This window comes from Callospermophilus lateralis, chromosome 16 (genome assembly GCF_048772815.1).
Source record: "Callospermophilus lateralis isolate mCalLat2 chromosome 16, mCalLat2.hap1, whole genome shotgun sequence".
Lineage (NCBI taxonomy): Eukaryota > Metazoa > Chordata > Mammalia > Rodentia > Sciuridae > Callospermophilus > Callospermophilus lateralis.
Window position 1 is genome coordinate 91,705,305 of NC_135320.1, and position 20,523 is coordinate 91,725,827.

Sequence of the window (20,523 nt, forward strand, 5' to 3'; positions counted from 1 at the left end):
CAGACATCTTCCTACCTTGGTTCCCCATCAAGGAGGTGGGGAGAGAAGCCACCCCTGCTCTAGAAAGCTTCAGAGGCTGTACCAGGAGAGCAGCCAGCCTGGAGCAGGGGCAGCCATGTCACGAGGGTGGCTGACCCACACATCATAGATGCTCTTGTTGGGTGGTACTCCCTGGAAGAGAGTGTCTAGATCCCAGAGCAGCCTTGGGGACCCTTGGGATTCAGAGGCCACCCCCCAGTAGGCTGGGCTGGTTGAAGGTGGGCACCGGGGACAGGAAGTGGATGGTAGTGGGGCTAAAGGCATTACCACATTGGGTGTGTAGATGGGCAAGTAGGAGGTGGGCAACTGTCCCCACAGGGAGGCCCTGCATCCCCCACTGGACAGTACCCCGGCATTGGAGGTACTTTGCAGGTAGTGCAAGGGCCAAGTTCTGGGCTCTGGGGATAAGCTTGAGGGCCCAATGATTGTCCCCTGGGAAGTCTCCCTCTCCATTCCTGTGGGCACTGGGAGAGGGCAGAGGGGCCACAGAAGCCTTTCAGAGGAGGGTAAGTGTGGAGTAGGCACCACTTCCTCCCCACTGCAGCCTGTGTCTGCCTGAGTTGGGTTGCTCTGTCCAGCCTGGGTGGACTGTTGGGGCCAGGGTGCTCTCTCCCCGGGGTTCCCTAACAGGGACTTGATGCTGAAGCCTTCCCTGGGTGGCGTATGGGGTGTGGGCGGCCGGTAGGTCTGGCCATGCAGCACGTAAGGGCTCAGGTCCTTGGCGAATGCTCTGCGGGCCTCCGGGTTCTGCCAGCGCCGGCACAGGGCTGTGTTCTGCAGGCGTAGCGCTTCTGCCGGGATGAGGCTCACATCCACGGCCCAGAAGTTGCCCTTGGCCTGAGGTTTCGCAGGGTCCTTGGGCACCTGGGGGTGGTAGGTTTGGGTGGGGCCGCCCAATCCCGGATACTTGGGGCTTACTCGCCCGCCCCGCCCCCGGGCTCCGACCTTCGAGGGCCCCACCTTTCGGAAGCACGGGTTGGAGGAAAGGTTGTGACGGATGGAGTCCTTCCAACCCTCGTAGTCATCCCTGAAGAAAGGGAACACGGCCTGGACCTGACGGATGATCTGAAACCGGGGGTTGACCGGCGCAGTGAGCCGAGGCGGGGGCAGCACCCCACCCCTCTCTCACAGCCCTGCTCAGGGGCACCCCCCTCAGAGGAAACTTATGCGCCAGAGGGAGACGCGGTGGGGAGGGTCCGAAAGAAAGGTCGCTTTGAGTCCCTCCGCTTCCATGACTGGTCCCACTGGCAGAGCTGGGTGGGCCAGGTTGGGGTGGAAACCACACCTGAGAGTGAGAGAGTTGGGGAGCCAGTCCGGGAAAAGGCCCACCGCGGGGCTTGAGGAAGGCGGGGGAGCCTCTCACCTGGGCCAGCTTCAGCCTGCGGGAGGGTGCAGCCTGAATTACCAAGGCAATCATCGCCAAATAGGTGTAGGGAGGCTTGTCATGCCGCAGGTATCTCTTCTTTCTTCTCCTGGGGGGCTGCGAGGCTGGCTCTGGATCCTGGGGCCCCAGGCGGGAGTTGCTACAAGGCCCCATGCAGGGGAGATTGTAGGCGTGGGTAGGGGCCTGGCCTCGTGGAAGGCTCAGGACTGTGGGGTAGTGTGGGGAGGCTGGGCCTGGGGCCTGAGGCCTGGCTGGGGCAGGCAGGCCTGGCCCTTTATCATTCGGATGGAAGGGGGAGGGGAGGGAGGAAAAGGCTGTGGGGGAGGGGAGTTGCAAGGGCTGCCACAATTAGCAGGTTTCAGTTAATCTGAAAGGGAGGGGCAGAGAGGATTCCAGTTCGGACTTCAGGTGACCTCCTGAAGCCACAGTTCCCCATTCCCAGGTTGCCTTTGGAAGCTTGGCATCTCCCAGGAGCTTGAAGGAAAAGCCCTTAGGAGGAGGGTACCACCTCCTCCTTATTTTGTCTGCCTAGGGCAGGTCTCAGGCTCCCCTTTAACAGATAGGAATGACTTCTTGTCCATGCCAGTTGCCAAGAAGGGACGGGTGTTCAAGACAAAGTTGCCAGTAGAACCTGGGTCCTATGGGCTGGACTTAAGGAACATGATCAGAAGCACTTCCTGAAGGGAAAGACTGTGAAGTCCCCATCCTAGGAGAAAATGGGAATGGGTACAGTGGACTTAAGTGATTTTTTCCCCAGGAATGTGCTACAGAGTTCAGATGAGCTCCTTCTCCCTGGCTCTGCACCTGGGGCCAGTCAAAACCTGTGATCTGTACCCAGAACCAAAGCCCAGTTTCTTCTCCCTATACCAGGCAAGCTTGCCCAAGAGAGCTTCAGAGTCAGGGCACTAGCTGTAGTGGTTGGTGCTGATACCAAAGCCAAGGGCCCCTAGATGTGCAGGAACCCCTTATTAGCATGCTAAATGGTTGACCTGCAGCATACAATGGGTATGAGGTGCCAAAGGCAAAAGACAGGAGTCTTGAGTGCACTGGAGGAGGGACTGGGGCTGAGGTGGGAGATGAACGTGGGGCACCACACTGCTCCAGCCACCCTCTGGTTGTGCTCTTTCTCACCACCAGATTCTCCCTTCAGACAGCATCTGGCTTTCTCTAGACTCCTATCACCTTGGCACTCTCGGGGCTCTCTCCTCTCTTCAGTTCCAGGACTCTCATTGAGGGGTCCTTGTGTCTCAGGAGGGTAACACCTATGGACTCTTAGCTCTACTTGACAAGGACGTTCTCTCTAAAAGTCTGAGGGTGTTCCCCACTGGTCCTCCCTTGCTGCCTCAACGGCGCATACCAAGGGCTCCTTCTAGCTGCTCTTCTCTGACACACCTCTCTCTCTCTCCCCTGCAGTTTTGGCTCTCGCTCTTCACTCCGCCCACGAAGGCGCTGATTTGAGAGATAGACTCCTACTACCCTTTCTTCAAAGCCTAGCACGAATAGACGACCACCTCTCCGGATCATTTGGCCACTTGTCCTTCCCGCCCCACCCGAAATCAGGGGACGTTCGCGCCACCGCGGCGCCCACCAGCGCAGAGGAAAGGCGGTGCCAGCCGCGTGAACTCCCCGGGCCCCGCCTCGGACAGCGTGACTCCACCCCCCGGCTCCCACGGGGCACTGCGACTTCCGCTCGGGACCTGGCAGGCCGGAAGTGTCGCGTTGCCATGGCGAGGCCGGCGCGGGGCCCGCCCCCGCGGCGCCTGAAGGAGCGCGGGGCCGCCTGTCCCCCTGCGGGGCCGGACTGAGTGCGCAGCCTGCGGGCCGAAGGTGACTCGGGGCGGCGCGGGGAGGGCGGCGAAGCTCGGGAGGCCCGGGGCGGAGGAGGCTGGCCCCCGCGGAGCGCCTCTGCGGTCCCGATCGGGCAGCGATTGCCGAGGGGCCGGAGAGGCTTCCGGAAGGGCCGCTTGCGGAGGCCACCAGTAGGCGTGTCCCATTTGTCCAAATGGCAGGTGTGGTTCTTGCAGCCTACTGGTCATGTAGGCAGTACCTATCTAGGCCTTAATTTCAGATGTGGACACAGAAAAGAGACTTGTCCACTCTCGGTGCGGGCTTTGGAGTCAGGGGAAAGGAGAAATTGGAGCCCCTCTGGGATTCAAGGAACCTCACTTGTAGGCGGGATTGTGGGCGACGCTGCGCGAATTGAGGTCAGGCGTGAAGTACTAATCAGCCCGTGGAAAGTGCTTCAGCTGATTTCGCCTCTGGCTGAACCAGACCGAAAGCTCAGGGCCTGGTGGGGTTGATTTCCACCGGTTCAAAGAGAAGAGGTGTATATGGAGTTATCCCAGGCTCAAGGGAGCCAGAGCAAAACTAGCCCTCCTTTCTTCCTGGTCCTTGTTTGGGATGCAAGCGGAGGTCAGGGTACCACGTCGTTCTCTCAGGCTCAGCAGTGACACCTCCTGGGGGTCTTTGCTCCCCAGGTGTTTCCTGGAAGGACTAGGGTTTTCCTGAAAGATTCCTCTTGTCTGTGGCAGCCTGGTATCCAGAGTCCCCATGGACCAACTTGGATAACTCCAGAATAAAACTGAGTGGTCTGAGAGGCTGGTGACTGCCCAAACCTGCACAAACCTTGGCTGCTCCGTGTTTGTCACTGTGATGGACAGCTTTGAGAGGCCAGCTGCCTGACCCTGTTCCAAGTCTCCCCATCACGTTCAGTGCTGTGATGGACAAGCTTTAAGGAGGTCCGTTTTTCTCCTGATACCTGGGCTGGGTTTCCCCCTATTAGCTGGGGCCCACCTCCTGTCTCTCTCTCTCTTTTTTTTTTTTAAAGAAAGAGTGAGAGAGGAGAGAGAGAGAGAGAGAGAAATTTTTTGATATTTACTTTTTAGTTATCAGCGGACACAACATCTTTGTTTGTACGTGGTGCTGAGAATCGAACCCGGGCCGAACGCATGCCAGGTGAGGGCGCTACCACTTGAGCCACATCCCCAGCCCTGTCTTCCTGGCATCCTCCCTCACCAGCTCAGGGTATGCCTGAATTTTGCTTTCCACCAAGGGTTGTCTTGGCTGGCAGGCCCCAAGAGAGGGGGCTCTGTGTCTTTGGGCTCAACTTTGGGTTCTGTGTTTTAGGGATTTCTGAATCTCTGGTTTGTATCAATAGCTGGTTACTTGTATGTCTCCATTGCATGGAGCTTAGGAACTTCAGTCTTAGGCATCCCAACAGACTGTTTCAGCCCCTAGATTCCACACCTGCTCAGCCCCACCCCAGTGCCTGTGCCACATCTACACATTGGCCAAGAGAAGACATCTGGGTGGAAGGTGAAGGGTCTTCTCTCACCTCTAGGCTTTCTTGGAACTACCTCCTCGATGTGCCTGGCACGTTGGTGTGCACAGCTGAGTGAACCTTCCTTGTCCCATCCCGTGTCCCATTCTGTTTGTACCCCCAATGCTGGCACATGCAGTGGCTGTTCCCCTGTATGCCCACCAGTTATTGAGTGCTTCCTGTAAGTCAGGCATTGGCTGAGCTCTGAGGATACAGCAGGGAAGCCAACGGTAAGCAGCATGTCAGAAATTAAAATGTGTTGACCATGAGGTGACCATAGAAGACTGCTGAGGAAGACATTAGACTTGATCTGAAATGCCAGAAGGAGCCAATGATCCTAAGATTTTGTAGGAGAACTTTCCAGATAGAAGCAATAGCTTCCATAAGGTGGGGTGAGGTTGACAGTAGACAAGCCTATTCTGTAAATATCACGGGTTTAACTTTATCACCAAGCCACACCTCCAACTCCAATCCTTTTAAACTTTGTCCATGCTCATAGATGTGTGTTCCTGGTAGTTCACGGTGGTTTTAATTTGTACTTTTCTAAGTTTGAAGGGTGTTGAGCATCTTTTCATGTGCTTTATTTGTATGTGGTGCTGAGAATCGAACCCAGTGCCTCACAAGTATCCGGCAAGTGCTTTACCTCTGAGCCACAGTCCCAGCTCCTTGGCTGTATATCTTATTTCATGAAGTGTCTGTTCAAATCTTTTGCCTGGAAAAATGGCTTGTAGGCCCCTTGTGTGGAGGTACATGCTTGTAATCCCAGTGATTCAGGAGGCTGAGGCAGTAGGATCAAAAGTTTGAAGCCAGTTGCAGTGGTGCATGCCTGTAATCCCAGCAACTCGGGAGGCTGAGGTAGGAGGATGAGAGTTCGAAGCCAGCCTCAGCAGATTAGCGAGGAACTCAGCAACTCAGCGAGACCCTGTCTTTCAATAAAATATATACAAGGTCTGGGGATGTGGCTCAGTAGTTAAGCGCCCCTGGGTACCAAAAAAAGAAAAAAAAGTTTGAGGCCAGTCTGAGCAATTTAGTGAGACCTTGTCTCAAAATAAAAAAATAAAAAAGGGCTGGGAATGTAGAACATGCCTGGGTTCAATCCCCAGTATGAGGTATGTAGGGGGAGAAACAATTAGAAAAATGTTTTTTTTTTTTAAATCTATTTTATTTTATTTTTTTTTAAGAGAGAGTGAGAGAGAGAGAGAGAGAATTTTAATATTTATTTTTTAGTATTTGGCGGACACAACATCTCTGTCTGTATGTGGTGCTGAGGATCGAACCCGGGCCGCACGCATGCCAGGTGAGCGCGCTACCACTTGAGCCACATCCCCAGCCCCATGATTTGTCTTAATAATTTTTTTTGGTGATACTACAGATTGAACTCAGGTCCTTATACATGCTAGGCAAGCTCTCTGCCACTGAGCTGCAACCCCAGCCCATTTATTTTAAGACAGGATCTTAGTAAGTTGCTCAGGCTGGCCTTGAGCCACTTGTGTTTGTGGGACTACAGGTGGCTATTGGGCTACACTCTCAGCCCAGCTGGTTCCTAGTTTCCTTCCTTCTTTTCTTTTCCTTATTATTTTCTTTTACAGTACCGGGAATTGAACCCAGAGACACTCTACCACTGAGCTGCATCCCCAGCCCTTGTTTTTTATTTTTATTTAAAAAAATTTTTTTGGTACTGGTGATTGAACTCAAGGGCACTCGAACACTGAGCCACATCCCTAGCCCTATTTTTTTTAAACACTAAAAAAAATTTTTTTATAGCTTTGTTTTATTTTACTTATGTGGTGCTAGGATCGAACCTAGGGCCTTGCATGTGCGAGGCAAGCACTCTACCGCTAAGCCATAACCCCAGCCCCCCCAGCCCTATTTTGTATTTTATTTAGAGATAGGGTCTCATTGAGTTGCTTAGCACTTTGCTGTTGCTGAGACTGGCTTTGAATTGGAGACCCTCCTGCCTTAGTCTCCCTAGCTACTGGGATTATAGGCAGGTGCCCCTGTGCCTGGCTGTCTTTTTTTGAAGTACTTTTACTTGGGGTTTCTCTATGTTGCCCAGGCTGGTCCTAAACTCCTGGGCTCAAAGTATCCTCTTGCCTCAGCCTCCCAAGCTTAGGATTACAGGCATACACCACCACGCCTGGCCAGTGTCCCAACTTCTGCACCCCATAAAGAATGTTGGGGTTCAGAGGAATCTGCTTGTGTGCATGTCTGTCTCTGTCTCTGTATATGTGCATATATGTGTGTGTATATATATATATATATTTTAGTTGTTGATGGACCTTTGTTTATTAATTTATATGTGGTGCTGAAAATCAAACCCACTACCTCACACATGCTAGGCAAGTGCTCTACCACTGAGCCACAACCTCAGCCTGGAATCTGCTCTTTTACACATCACAGGTCCCCTTTGTCATGTTCCTGATTTTTAGAACTTTGTCATTCTATGTATTGTGTCCCTCTATGATTTTTTTCCCCAGTGACCTTGGGGGCTGTCTCTACTCTGCCAGCCCCCACCTTTCTCCCATCCAGTTTATAGGAATTTGCTGAGTAATTGTGAACTGTCTTCCCTGGGATGCCCCCTTGTTCTTGCCTTGTTTGGATGGGGTCTCGGACGATGTGGGCATTGTCTAGACTCCATAGGTCTCCTGTTCTAAGGATCTGAATATCCCTGACTTCTGGGATATTCAGATGCCCCTTGTGTCCACCACTCCCAGGCCTGAACCTTAAGCAGCAGGGCTGCTGCCAGATAGGTGTCTTGCCTGCTGCCCTATCTTGACTAGGCTCATTCTCTGAGGGGGTAGGTTCTGAGCCAGAGCCAACCCAGGGTTATAACACTGTCCCCTTCAAAGCTCCCTTTTGTGATTTTGGTTTCCTCACTGTTGTACTCGGCAGACCTTCGTTTCCAGATCTATATAGTGCCTGCCGGTCATGGGGCATTAGAGCCCCAAGGCTAAATGAGGCTGCTCAGTGGAATGGTGCCTGTGGCCCTGGTTTCTACTAAGTTTATTTGCAGGGGCTGCTGGAAGTCTTCCCTGTCTGGTTCTCTTTCTGGGAATCTTGGCTTTTATCTTCAGTGCTCATTGATTCTCTTTTTAAATGCAGATGTCTCTGGCTGCCTATCTGCTTTCATTTGGGCATGTCTTCTGACACTTTTCTGTGAGTTTATTAGATGTGTTTTGGAGTCATGTGGCAAAAGGAAAGGAAAGTGAGAAGGGAGATTTAGAGCCTGCCCTGACTTCTGGGGAGAGCCCCCCAACCCACCCCCGGAGATTCTTCATTGCTGACAGATGCTGCTGCTAGAGCTCACAATTAGTCTGGTCAGACCCCCATGTGTTTCACGCATAGCTCTGCCCCTAGACCAGAGTGGGCTAGGAGCATGGCGTGCATAGATGTATGGATGGCGTGGGTCCTCCTTCCTCACAGGATGGTCAGCAGGCAGTTGTTACTGAGCTAAATAACACTTCATTTTGTAGATCAAAAATAGCAGAAGCCCAGTGTGGTGGCCTAGCCTGTAATCCCAGCTACTTAGAAGGCTAACAGAGAATCACAAGTTCAAGGCCAGCCGGGGCAAGACTCTTTCTCAGAATAGGGGGTGGGGCGAAGTGCTGGGGGTGTAACTCAGTGGTAGAGCACCTCTGGGTTCAGTCCCCAGTCCTGCCAAAATAGTGGAAGGTCTGTATGCGTACTGCTCTGTTAGGTGTCATGCCGAGAGTGCGTGAGAAGCATGGGGGAAGGAGGGGGGCTTTGTGCTGGTGGTACAGAGGGGTGGAACCTGGGGCCTTCCTGCCTCCACCTCCTCAGTAGCTGGCATGGGCCTCCTCACCTGGCTGCCTCCTTTTGATCTGTGTGTGTTAATTATTTAGGGAGGTGAATAGCAGTCTATCTCTGCCAGAACTTGTGCCCTCTCTCCTTGGGCACAAGGAGCCCTTTGCTGCTATGCTGACCTGAGGACTTTGTCACTCTCATTGTGTTTTTGCCCAATTGATCATCTGTCTTTTTTTTATTATTTATTTTTTTGGTTAGACACAATACCTTTATTTTGTTTATTTTTAATAATTTTTATGTGGTGTTGAAGATCGAACCCAGGGCCTCGCGCATGCTAGGCGAGCACTCTACTGCTGAGCCCCAGCCCCAGCCCTGATCATCTGTCTTTTGACTTTATGGGATTTTTTGTTTTGCTTTTATAATATAAACTTTGAAAATTTAATTGGATTTATAAGTTTCTGGGTTTTGTGGCAAGCTTAGGAAGGTTTCCCACTGTGCTGGGACCACAGAACGTTTTCCTTTTTGTCCTTCTTGAACTCGTGTAGTTTTGCTTCTCTCAACATCATGTGTGTGCTCTCTGGAGTTCATTTTGGTGTGAGAAGTGAGGAGGCCCTGCTGTTTCCCAGTAAGTAAGTGCTTCTTACTCTGGCACTTCATACCTAGAGTCCTTCCCCGTGCGGCCCAGTGGACTTATGGTGGCTCTGAGGGCTCTGAGGGGCTCTCCCTGCTGCCCTGGCTCCCCTGAGGACCACCTAGGCTCTGTGCATACCATACTGACCACTCCTTTCTAGATGCAAGTCCTCCTACTCGGGACCATTCCATCTGCACTTCCTGGCCTTTTCCTTACTGTGGCTGCCCATTGCTCCCCAGTCTTGCCTTTTATCATTTCCCTGGACTGTCCTCATGTCCACTCCTTGCCCCATACCTTTCCTCTTCATCGTCTGGCATAATCTGATCATGTCATGCATTCATCTGAGAGCCTTCTTGGTTCCCACAGCTGGTGGACAGAATGCTGTACTGTTCACGCAGCCACCGAGCGGCCTTGGTTCCCCTGCATCCATACCCTTTGTGTAGCACACAGCACATGTTCTTTCTCCTCCTGGCCCTGACCTTGTCCCTGTGCAGTGGCCTGTAGCTCTCCTTCCCGAGGGTGGTCTTCACATGGTCCAAGTGCAGCAGTAGAGAAGTCCTTTCTTCCATGCCCTGTCCCACTCATTCACTTCTTGTTTTACTTTTTCATGTTTCTTAGGCATAGATAAGTGTACAGGCTCTGGTTGTGGCTCAATGGCAGAGCACTTGCCTAGCACTGGGTGTGAGGCACTGGGTTTGATCCTCAGCACCACATAAAAAGAAATAAATAAAATATCAGTATTGTATCCATCTACAACTAAAAAAAAAATAGATAAGTGTACTTTTTTTTTGTGTGTGTGTGTGTGTGTGTGTGGTGTGGTGCTGTACCACTAAGCTACATCCTCAACATTCTTTTCGTGTGTCGGGGGGGCGGGGCGCGGGGAATGAGGGTTGAACTCAAGAGCACTCAACCACTGAGCCACATCCCCAGCCCTATTTTATATTTTATTTAGATTAGAGACAGGGTCTCACCAAGTTACTTAGCGCCTCGCTTTTGCTGAGGCTGGCTTTGAACTCACGATCCTCCTGCCTCAGTCTCCTGAGCTGCTGGAATTATAGGCGTGCGCCACCTTGCCTGATGCCAGCACTCTTTTTTTTTTTTTTTTTTTTAATATTTTAAATTTGTAGATGGACACAATACCTTTATTTTATTTATTTATTTTTACATGGTGTTGAAGATCGAACCTAGTGCCCTCACATGTGCTAGGCAAGCACTCTACAACTGAGCCACAACCTAGCCCTTGATGCCAGTACTCTTTATTCTTATTTTGAGATAGGGTCTTGCTAAGTTTAATGAGGCTGGCTTTGAACTTGCTGTCTTTCTGCCTCAGCCCTGAGTTGCTGGGATTAGTGGTGTGTTTCACCATGCCTGGCTTCCAATAAGAGTTTATTTAATTAATCCCCTTTGATAGACATTTAGTTGCTTTTCTGTATTTTATGTCAGAAATTCTGATACATTGAGTGGCCAGATGGCACTTCAGGTACTTCACAATGAACAGCTTGAACTTCACAGAGCAGTGCCTCTGGAATACCCCAGTGATGAGCCCTGGGGATGGCCTGCACTGCCTCCTACATCCACAGTGATCCGAGTGACCATTTGTCCTTCACTGTGTGGGGCTGCCCATGGCCTCAGGGTACAGGCCTTTGAGCGTAGAGCTGCCTCCTATGGGTCCTCTTCCCCAGTGGCTAAGCTGAGACCCCCAGGCACAGTTCTTGTGGCATTCTGCGGGCCCCTGCACCTGGTGCCCACATGTTGCAGCCCCTCTCCCAAGGCACTGCACTTTCTATTTTTTATTTTGAGACAGGGTCTCGCTAAGTTGCTGAGGCTGGCCTTGAGGTTACCATCTTCCTATCTCAACCTCTTGAGTCGCTGGGATTACAGGTGTGCTCTACTGTGCCTAGCCATGATTCACTTTTCCCAGAATCATGGGCATCTAGGGAGTCTCCCATTTTTTACCATGATAGATATTGGTACAAACAATATGAGCTCTTCTGGTTGTGAGTTACGGGAACCAGTTCCAACAAGCACAAGCATCACAGAAATGTAAAATCCCCCAGAACTGGACTGAGGGAGGCAGGCCAGGATGCCAGGCTAGCCATGTTGCTTCCTGGGACTCCTGTACTGGCTGCCCAGTGCTCTCTGCTGCCCACTGTGTGTATGCTTTCCCCCACGGTATATAGCCACAGCAGGAGGACTCTTCCTGCCCCCTGACCCTATCCTGCCCCTCTGCCTGCTTTGCTTTCGGGCTTCAGGGGGTGCTCCCAGAAGGGCTGTCAGAGGGGACATTTCAGGCCTGGGGATGCACTAGCACCCTTGAGGTGTACCTGTAGGCACCCTGAGAACAGGAGCCTGTAACAAGTGCCCCAGGCTCTTCCCCTTCTTGGCATTTCTCTGTAGCTCCTAGTGTCTTCTTTCCTTCTGTGAACAGAGTGCACCTCCACCTGCCTCGTCCCTGTCTCTGGACAAATAAGGTGACTTGTGCTTCACAGCCATCAGACTCTGGGCTCTCACTGTACAGTGGGGGTCTTGAGGTGGGTGTGTGAGGCACTGTGGTGGAGCAGTTAACAGGGCAGTTCTGGGTTAGGCGTGGGGATGATGGCGAGGACCTGCTGGAGGAAGGCTGTGGCTGGGGGCCGGGTGTGGTGGTGCCGAGGGTATCAGGCCAGGGAAGTCAGTCATCCTAGAACCGTTGGAGCCTGGGCTGGATCTGGGTGCTGCCTTACTGCTGCCCCATGGTGCTCGCTGCAGTTTAGGGGTGGCTCAGTGGTGGGAGGCTGAGAGGTGAGGATGGGGCCAATATCCATCTGGGAGGCTACTCCCCACGGGGTTCCACTCTTCTGTGCAGCTTGCCTGGGCTTGGAGCTGAGAAGTAGAATGAGTCAACCAGATGATCTGTCTGACATTCCAGGAGGCTGGGAGACCGTCTGTGGTGTGGTGGCCGTTTGTGGGGCTGGCCCACTTTGAGGTCGGCTTCTGGAGGGTGGATAGGCAGGCAGCATCTAGGGGAACTAGGGCACTGGAGTTTACAGCTTTCCTGGGTGGAGGTGGGTGCTGGACACCCCTGAAAGGCGACTGTCGGGGTGGGTGCCTGCACGGTGGGCCTGGGCCTCCCTGGGCTCTCTGGGCACACCTTTCAGAGGAAGGGGTCAAGCAGGGTGGGGACTGACCCTAGCTCAGGTGGAGACTGTGCCAGCCAGCCTCCAGCAGGAGCTCAGCCAGGTGGGTGCATCTGGGGGTGGGGACTGTTTGGGGGAGCCATATGGGGAAAGGCAGAGCCTCCCATGCTCACTCTTTTCATGGCAGCCAGAGGGGTCATGCTGCATCCTGAGGGGGCCTCAGAATGAGAACATTAAAAGTCAGCTGTGTTCCATTTGAAAAATGGTGGTTGCCAGCATGGTGGCCACACCTGTGATCCCAGCTGCTCAGGAGGCTGAGCTCGAGGACTTCAAGTTCCAGGTCAGTCTGCGCAATTTAGCAAGTCCTATTGAAAAAAAAAAAAATATATATATACACACACACACACACACACACACACACACAGAGATAAACATGTGAATATTTATTTACTTATTTATTTAAAGGACTGGGGTATAGCTCAGTGTTAGAGAGCCCCTGGTTTCAGTCCCTAGTCCAATATACACACACACAAGAGAAAGTGGTTGCTGTCCTCAGATTATTTTTCTTCTGTAGGACAAGAGCATCAGATATCTTTATATCAGCCAGGCTTGGTGGCACATGCCTGTAATCCCAGCGGCTTGGTAGGCTGAGGCAGGAGAATTGCAATTTCAAAGCCAGCCTCAGCAACTTAGTGAAGCCCTAAGTAATTTAGCAAGATTCTGTCTCAAAATAAAACATGAAAAGGGCTGGGGATGTGGCTCAGTGGTTAAGCACCCCTGGGTTCAATTTTGCCAGTGCAAAAAAATATACATATATCTTTCTACCCAGAGATGGGGTGGGTGTGGCCATTTGATCAGGTGGTCTTGGGTCATTTTCTTTACCTTCATTGGACAGAGGTGGGGCAGGCAGGGCAGTGGGCCTCCCTCTTTGCTGTGACCTCTTGGGGCAGAATCCTGATCACAGAGGGATGCAGGTCCCACCTTGTCAGCCCTGTTGGGAGGAGGACATCGACCGTGGGTGGCAGCAGGGAGGACTCTGTCACACGGCAGGGTCTGGCATCCTTGTCCTAATGCTGGAGGAGCTAGCAGGGTACCTGCAGAACCCAGCCTGCTTGTCCTGAGTACGGATGCTGGACCTGAGAGGGTGGCAGCAGGACTGGGGAGTCTGGGCAGGGTGTTGGGCTGGTTTACGTCAGCCCTGGCCCTAGCAGTCTGCAGAGGTGGCCAACTTTGGAGCAGGCTGCTCACAGCAGAGTTCTGTTGGGAAACTTCTTGACCTACGGAGAGCACACCAGTCCAGGGCTAAGGGCCCTACTGGTTCTGTCCCTAGGAAACTCAGACCAAGCTCACAGGGGCTAACTCTACCAGGTCAGACCTGTCAGAAGGAACCTGGCCAGCCTAGTGTCATCTGGCGTGGCAGTCCCCTTCAAGGCAAAAGGGGTGTTTGTTGAGACCCTTGTTGTTATAAACTGGCTAGGGGAAAATGGGGTTAGTGTCTAGGTTGCCGAGAGGCCTGGTTGTGTGGAGAACAGGATTCTGGGTCAGCTGTCTCTGGGCAGTGTGTGACTGTGCCTTCTGAGGAACAGAGCAGTGGGTGACCATGCCTTGTGAGGAATGGGGCCAAGATGGGCACTCCAGCTTACAGCCTAAGCTGTTTGCCTGTTGGTCCCTATAGACCTCAAGCCAGGTCGGTCACCTGTGCCTGTAACCATACAGCCCAGGTTCCCAGGATGCTTGGAGTATTGGCTGGCCAGGTCAGGGAGCCTGGCAAGGAGCAGGAGCATATGGTAGAGTGAGGGGCTGGGGAGCTGATCACTGGCCGAGATCAAGGAGGCAGGGCGTGAACTCAGGGACTCAGGGGCAAACTTTGCCCCACACAGCACACAGGGATGGCTGGCTGGTTATGGGCAGTGCTCCTGGCTCTGCTCCCAGCAGTGTACCTGGGCAGCCCCTTCTGCAGAGGGTGGGGTAGGGAGCCTGAGGTGCCCTTCATTCTGCCTTTCCCAAGTGTGAGAGCTGAGCAGCCCCCCAAGGATTATTGCCCTGCACTGTGTTCCGCAGGCAGAAGGTGGGCCCCACACAAGGCAGGACCCCAGGGTGGCTGCGAGTGGTCTCACCAGAGCCTCTCTGCCCCACCCTCTGAGCTGGCCTTGATGTGCTTCCTTATTTGCTCTTCAGGTGTATGTGGCTGCCAACAGGGGAGGCTCCCCTGAAGACACTGACAGGTGCCCTGTGTCCTCTGTACCCTGGCTGCCTAGGGCTGACCTTATGTGGCCCACCTCATTGGTCCTGCTGTGCCGACTGGAGCACCATCAGGAGGTGCAGGCAGGGCCAGGCCGTGACTGCTCCTTGACCCCAGCCAGGCTCCTGAGGCCTAGAAAGAGCAGAAGTTCCAAGGGCTCTCAGGGCCCACTGTGGACTGGCCCTGCCCTCCCTCTCCCTTGGCAAGGTACCAGGAAGCTAGAGCTTTGTTATCTGGGTAATTAGCTTCGGACCCTGGACTGAGTCCGGCCAGGTCTCAGGCTACTTCCCACAATCGGTGAACCCTGGTCTCAGGAGGGCAGTGAGGTGCTGCCTGTCTGGAGACCCTGCTACCCGAGCACGCGAGGTGCCAGGCCTGCGTGGGACCAGCTGTGGTACCCTTACACGCCCTTCCTTCTTGGGCTGTGCCCCTCAGGGCTGCCTGGGCCTGATCACAGCCTCGCCAGGGGCCAAGGGCACAAGCCTCAGGAAGGGGATGCCCTCAAAGGTGTCAGTCCAGCCAGCTGCTCTGCCACTCAAGCCTGGTCTGACCCCCATCCCCTGCACTGTGGTACCCCAAGCAGCCCTGTGGGTAGATACCCCCGACCATGGCTGAGCACCTGGAACTGCTGGCAGAGATGCCCATGGTGGGTAAGATGAGCACCCAGGAGCGGCTGAAGCATGCCCAGAAGCGGCGTGCCCAGCAGGTGAAGATATGGGCCCAGGCTGAGAAGGAGGCCCAGGCCAAAAAAGGCAATGGGAAGCAGCTGCAGAAGGAGGCAGCTGGCCGAGAGCCCCCGAAGCAAGTTGTCTTCCCTCCCAGTGTTGTCCTTCTGGAAGCCGCTGCCCGAAATGACCTGGAAGAAGGTGAGTGTACTTGTCCCAGGGTGGTACACAATGGCACTCCACTCCCATCCATGTGGGTGTGGCCTCATCCTGTGTGGGGCTCTGGGCTGGGCCTGTGCCTGTCCAGCACTCCTGGGCTTTAGCCACAGGGCAACCAGGGTCTCTTGTTAGGACAACCCATGCTGAGACAGCTGTTCTTCAGCAGAGGCCTCATGCAAAAGGTCCTGCTGTGAGGCAGGCCAGTGGTAAGAGTACCAGGCTGCAGGGGGCGCCCATCAGGGCCTGCAGAAGCATCCAGTGTATGGAGCTGAGCAGGCTGACAACTCTCACCGCCTCTTGTAAGGATGCTAGGCTGTGGGTGAGCACCCTGGCCTCTGCCAGCTGTTCCCTGAGTCCCACCTCTGCAGAGTAGGGTGGTAATACATACTTCCAGTTGCAAAGAGTAGGGCAAGCTGACCCAGAGCCCACACGGCTGACCCCTCTCGCAGCTGCCCTCAGTGTTCCCTTTGACTCCTTCCTGACCATTGGAGCCTTCCCAGCCTGAGGCCAGCCTGACCTTTCTGCAGGCCCTTCCTCTCCATGCTCATATCTGTAGCCCACTGAGCACAAGGCTCTGGGGTCTGGGGAGGAGACCTCTTGATTTTTCTTAAGGACTCTTCCTGTCTCTTTGGGGCAGAGGTGAGGAGGAGTGGGCAGTGACTGTGCAGGAGCCCTCCTGAGACCTGGAGGCTGGGAGGGGACCCGTAGAGAAGGGTGCTATGTGTGCCACAGGCCTAACCACAAGGAGCTGTCTTACTGCTGCATGGCCAGAGAGGACCCCAGGACCTTGGCAAGAGCGTGGTCTGAGATAGGATTGGTGAAGGGGAGCAAGGGCAGGGACAGCACTGGTTGAGGGGCTGGGCTCAACATCAGGAAGATCAGAGGAGTGTGAGCCCCTATGCTGGGGCTATACACAGCTGCAGGGCTGGGAGCTAAGCGTGGAATTACCGGCACGCTGTCTCACAGGAGGGCCGGTTCTTCGGTCTTAGGGGTTGGGTGTCATGATAGGAGAGGGGCTGGTGCTGCTGTGTGTGTGTGGCCTATTTGGGGCAGACAGACACCCAGGCTCCTTGAGTCGGCATGCTTCCTGCCATCTATACCAGTCTTCTTCTCCCTCCCCTGATCCCTGGGCATCAGCATCATGGGCCCAGGTGGCCTTGGGCCAGGGACGGCGTAGGCCAGTCAAGGCCTGACCCAGACGTCACCACCCCCTTCTTACAGTCCGCCAGCTCCTCAGGAGTGGAGTCAGCCCCGACCTGGCCAATGAGGATGGGCTGACAGCACTGCACCAGGTCAGCCTGTGTGCGGGTGGGCAGGGCAGGGGCTGGCAGGGCTCAGGCCACTCAGGCTGTGTGTTTGCAGTGCTGCATTGATGATTTCCGAGAGATGGTGCAACAGCTCCTGGAGGCTGGGGCTGACGTCAATGCCCGTGACAGCGAGTGCTGGACCCCCCTGCATGCCGCAGCCACCTGTGGCCACCTGCACCTGGTGGAGCTTCTCATTGCCCGGTAGTGTCCACTGGGCCTTTATCATGGAGGGGCTCTCTCACAGATGGCAGCTCCTGTGGCTATTCTGTGAAGCTGGCCAGGTCCTGGCTTCCTGTGTCCTCACCTCTGCCCATCCTGCCTGAGACCCCTGGGGGATATTTGGGCCCACCTGGTAGGCAGGGCCACCAGCTCTTCTCATGGTCTCCCCTGAGAAAAGCCATTCTGGTTAGGGTTAGGGTAGAACTAATAAGGAGGTAAGGGGAGCAGAGAGGCCAGGTGGGTCTCGGAGGGTGTGCGTGGGTATAGGTGAGCACTTTTCTCCAACAGGAAGGAAGGTGGAGTGGGGAGTGGTGGTAAGCTCTGTAAGTCCAGCTACTTGGGAGGCTGCGACAGGAGGATCTCAAGTTCAAGGCCAGCCTGGGCAACTTAGATCTTATCTCAAAGATTAAAAAAAAAATGTTTTGGTGGTATTGGGGATTTAACTCAGGATCTCATGCTAGGCAGTCATTCTACCACTAAGCTATATCCCCAGCCCTTTAAAGTAAAAAAAAAAAAAAAAAAAAAAAAAAAAGAAAGAAAGAAAAATTAATAAAAGGACTGAGGATGTAGCTCAGCTTTTGCCAAGGATGGATGTGGCTTTGGGTTCGATCCCTAGTCTCTCTCTCTCTCTCTCTCTCTCTCTCTCTCTCTCTCACACACACACACACACACACACACACACAGTGTTAAAGCACATCTGGGCTCAGTCCCCAGTACTGGGGGATGGGAGGAGGGTGGAGCAGAGGAGGTTGGTGGCTTCCTCAGGTTCAGGAGCCTGTCCTTCGTCCCCCAATCCTGGGCCTCTCCAGTAGATCAGAGACCCTTGTGTGGGTGACTGGCTGTTGCCATCACACCTAAGTGCCCCCTCTGAGTAGGGCAGTAGCCATGCAGCAAGCAGGCCCCCAGGCTCCCCTTGGAGCTGGGGACAGGCTGCAGGTGGGTTCCAAACCTCAGGCAGCCCCTCTGTGTCCTTTGCTCCCCTCAGCTCCCCTTCCCCCAGGCCTGCTTCCCCTGATCTGTGGGCTCAACATCAGCAACTGCTTGGCTTTCTTGCTTCACTTCTCCCTGGGGTCCCCGGAGTGCTGCATACCTCCTGCAGGTGTACCCTGTATTCATGGGGGATAGATGGGTGCCTTGGGCCTTGAAGCCCAGGTGGGTAGACTGCAGGATGGCCTGTCTGCCTTAGGAACAAGATCCAGAGCTGAGGGGCTGCCAGATGAGCCCAGAGGCTTCCTCTCCCAGCAGCAGCTAGAACCTACGTGTCCTCCCCATGTCTGCTGGCCCTTCCTGAAGGCAGTTTGGGGCTGGGGGCTTCTGCTCAGGGCGGACTTGCTGGAAGGGGCTGGGCGGCCAGCAGCTCTCATCCGTCCCCCTGCAGGGGTGCTGATCTCCTGGCCGTCAACACTGATGGGAACATGCCTTACGACCTGTGTGAGGATGAGCAGACCCTGGACTGCCTGGAGACCGCCATGGCCAACAGGGGTGAGTGTGCTGTGCCTGCCTGCTCGGGGTGGGCCTGGGCATTCCATCTCTGAGCCTGCTGCTCCACAGGCATCACCCAGGACAGCATTGAGGAGGCCCGGGCAGTGCCAGAGCTGCTCATGCTGAATGACCTCCAGAGCCTTCTGCATGTTGGGGCTGACCTCAATGACCCGCTGGACCATGGAGCCACACTGGTGAGGACTTGGCCACGTGGAGGGGGTCTGTTGAGGGGCTGGGGGCTTGTTGGATGGGTGTGGGACTGGGATTCAGGGCTGGGTGGCCTTCCTGCAGCTGCACATGGCCGCCGCCAGTGGGTTCAGTGAGGCAGCTACCCTGCTGCTAGAGCATGGAGCCAGCCTGAGCACCAAGGACCTAGACGGCTGGGAGCCACTGCACGCTGCCGCCTACTGGGGACAGGTGAGTGTGGTCAGGAGCAGATGTTGAGCGGGCTCTTGGCTGCGGCTCAAGCCCTCAGCAGTCCCCCACTGGCCGGCCTGCAGGTGCACCTGGTGGAGCTGCTTGTGGCAAACGGGGCCGACCTGAATGGGAAATCCCTGATGGATGAGACACCCCTTGGTGAGCTCCAGGGCTGCCTCCACCTGGTGGAAGGGACAGGCAGGGAGGCCCCCGTGACGCTTGTGGTCATCTCTCAGATGTGTGTGGTGATGAGGAGGTACGGGCCAAGCTGCTGGAGCTGAAGCAGAAGCAGGATGCACTCTTGCGAGCCCAGGGCCGTCAGCGCTCCCTGCTGCGCCGCCGCACCTCCAGTGCAGGCAGCCGTGGGTGAGCTCCCCCCACAGTGCATCCCCAGCCCCCACCCCGGCTGTGCCTCAGGATGGATGGGATGTCAGCCTGCAGGTGGAGCTGCCAGCACAACTAGGCAGGGTCTGAGGGCCAGGCTGTGCGAACCCTCTCACCTCCATCTCAACTCGGCCTTCCAGGAAAGTGGTGAGGCGAGTGAGCCTGACCCAGCGCACCGACCTGTACCGCAAGGAGCATGCCCAGGAGGCCATCGTGTGGCAGCAGCCACCACCCCCAAGTCCAGAGCCACTGGAGGAGGATGAGGACCACCAGACAGACGCAGAGCTCTGGCTGCCACCCCCAGAGGTGAGTCCTGGCCTTGTGCTACCCACCTTCCACGTGGCTCTGGCAGTTGGTTCTAGGCTGGACCTGGCATCCGTATGTGCGTCTCCCTTCCCACTGGTCCAGTGTGGAGCTGGGAGGACCAGTGGCCTTGTGCTCCTGGGTGGGCCATGCTCCTCGGGGCCGGGCTGTCGTCCCCTGCCCCTCACGGTCGTTCTTCTACAGCCATGTGGCCAGGTCCTGAGGCCAGGGCAAGTAAGAGGAGCTGCCTGCTGACAGCCTTGGGCCCTGATTCTGCCCACAGGAAGATGACCCTGAGGTGGCCAGGTCCCACAATGGCCGAGTAGGGGGCCCCCCAGGGCGGCACCTGTACTCCAAGCGGCTGGACCGGAGTGTGTCGTACCAGCTGAGCCCTGTGGAGAGTACCACCCCAGACACCCTTGTCCGGGACAAGGCCCACCACACCCTGGCTGAACTCAAACGCCAGCGAGCTGCTGCCAAGCTCCTGCGCCCACAGCCTGAGGGGCCTGAGGCTCCTGAATCTGGCTTGTCTGCTGACCCTGTGTCCTCCCAGCCGGACTGCGGCTTCAGGGCAGGTGGGGACCCACCCCTGCTCAAGCTCACAGCCCCATCTGAGGAGGCCCCGATGGAGAAGAGGCCCTGCTGCTTGCTCATGTGAGGGGCTGTACCCATTTCCAGGCCAGCCGGGGCTTGCCCTGGAGGCCCACTCTCAGGGTGTGCCCTGGAACTGCAGGTGGGCAGACACCAGAGTCTTCCCCAGCTTCTGCCCCTCAGGACAGTGGACTCTCTGTTGGGGATGGACGTTAGGCAGAGCCGTATCTGCAGGCATCTGCTGCAGAGTGTTTGTCCTGTGACGCTTGATAAAGGGGTGTTTGTCGTCAAGCCTTCCAGTGTCTCCGCTGGGGAGGGGCAGGTGGTGCTGCTGGACAGGTGCCGCCCATGCCCACGAGCACTCAGGCCTATAGGTGCATGCTGGGGCTCGCAAGTGGAGGCCTGGCCCCTGTGTGGGAGGGAGGCCCAAGGGCCATTGG

At 55.1% G+C, this 20,523-nt stretch overlaps 2 protein-coding genes across 6 annotated transcripts; one reads left to right on the forward strand and one right to left on the reverse strand.

Moving 5' to 3' along the window:
- Positions 1 to 69: 69 nt before the first annotated feature.
- On the reverse strand, positions 70 to 1,576 carry Foxh1 (forkhead box H1). The gene is made up of 3 exons (XM_076836462.2): positions 1,403 to 1,576; positions 1,000 to 1,104; positions 70 to 903 (listed from the first exon to the last, which is right to left on the reverse strand). The coding sequence occupies exons 1-3, from the start codon at positions 1,574 to 1,576 to the stop codon at positions 70 to 72; spliced, it is 1,113 nt and encodes a 370-aa protein (XP_076692577.2).
- Positions 1,577 to 3,161: 1,585 nt separating this feature from the next.
- Positions 3,162 to 20,476, forward strand: Ppp1r16a (protein phosphatase 1 regulatory subunit 16A). 5 transcript variants are annotated; one of them, XM_076835559.2, is made up of 13 exons: positions 3,162 to 3,250; positions 3,955 to 4,161; positions 4,309 to 4,378; positions 14,433 to 15,362; positions 16,602 to 16,672; positions 16,743 to 16,888; positions 18,285 to 18,388; positions 18,458 to 18,582; positions 18,680 to 18,805; positions 18,889 to 18,964; positions 19,042 to 19,171; positions 19,330 to 19,495; positions 19,776 to 20,476. In XM_076835559.2, exons 4-13 carry the CDS (start codon positions 15,104 to 15,106, stop codon positions 20,148 to 20,150), a joined length of 1,578 nt encoding a protein of 525 aa, XP_076691674.2. In that variant the 5' UTR covers positions 3,162 to 3,250; positions 3,955 to 4,161; positions 4,309 to 4,378; positions 14,433 to 15,103; the 3' UTR covers positions 20,151 to 20,476. The 5 variants fall into 5 exon arrangements, with proteins under 5 accessions (XP_076691674.2, XP_076691675.2, XP_076691676.2 ...); XM_076835560.2 differs by lacking the exons at positions 3,955 to 4,161; positions 4,309 to 4,378; XM_076835561.2 differs by lacking the exons at positions 3,162 to 3,250; positions 3,955 to 4,161; positions 4,309 to 4,378 and adding an exon at positions 5,968 to 6,039.
- The last annotated feature ends 47 nt before the right edge of the window (positions 20,477 to 20,523 follow it).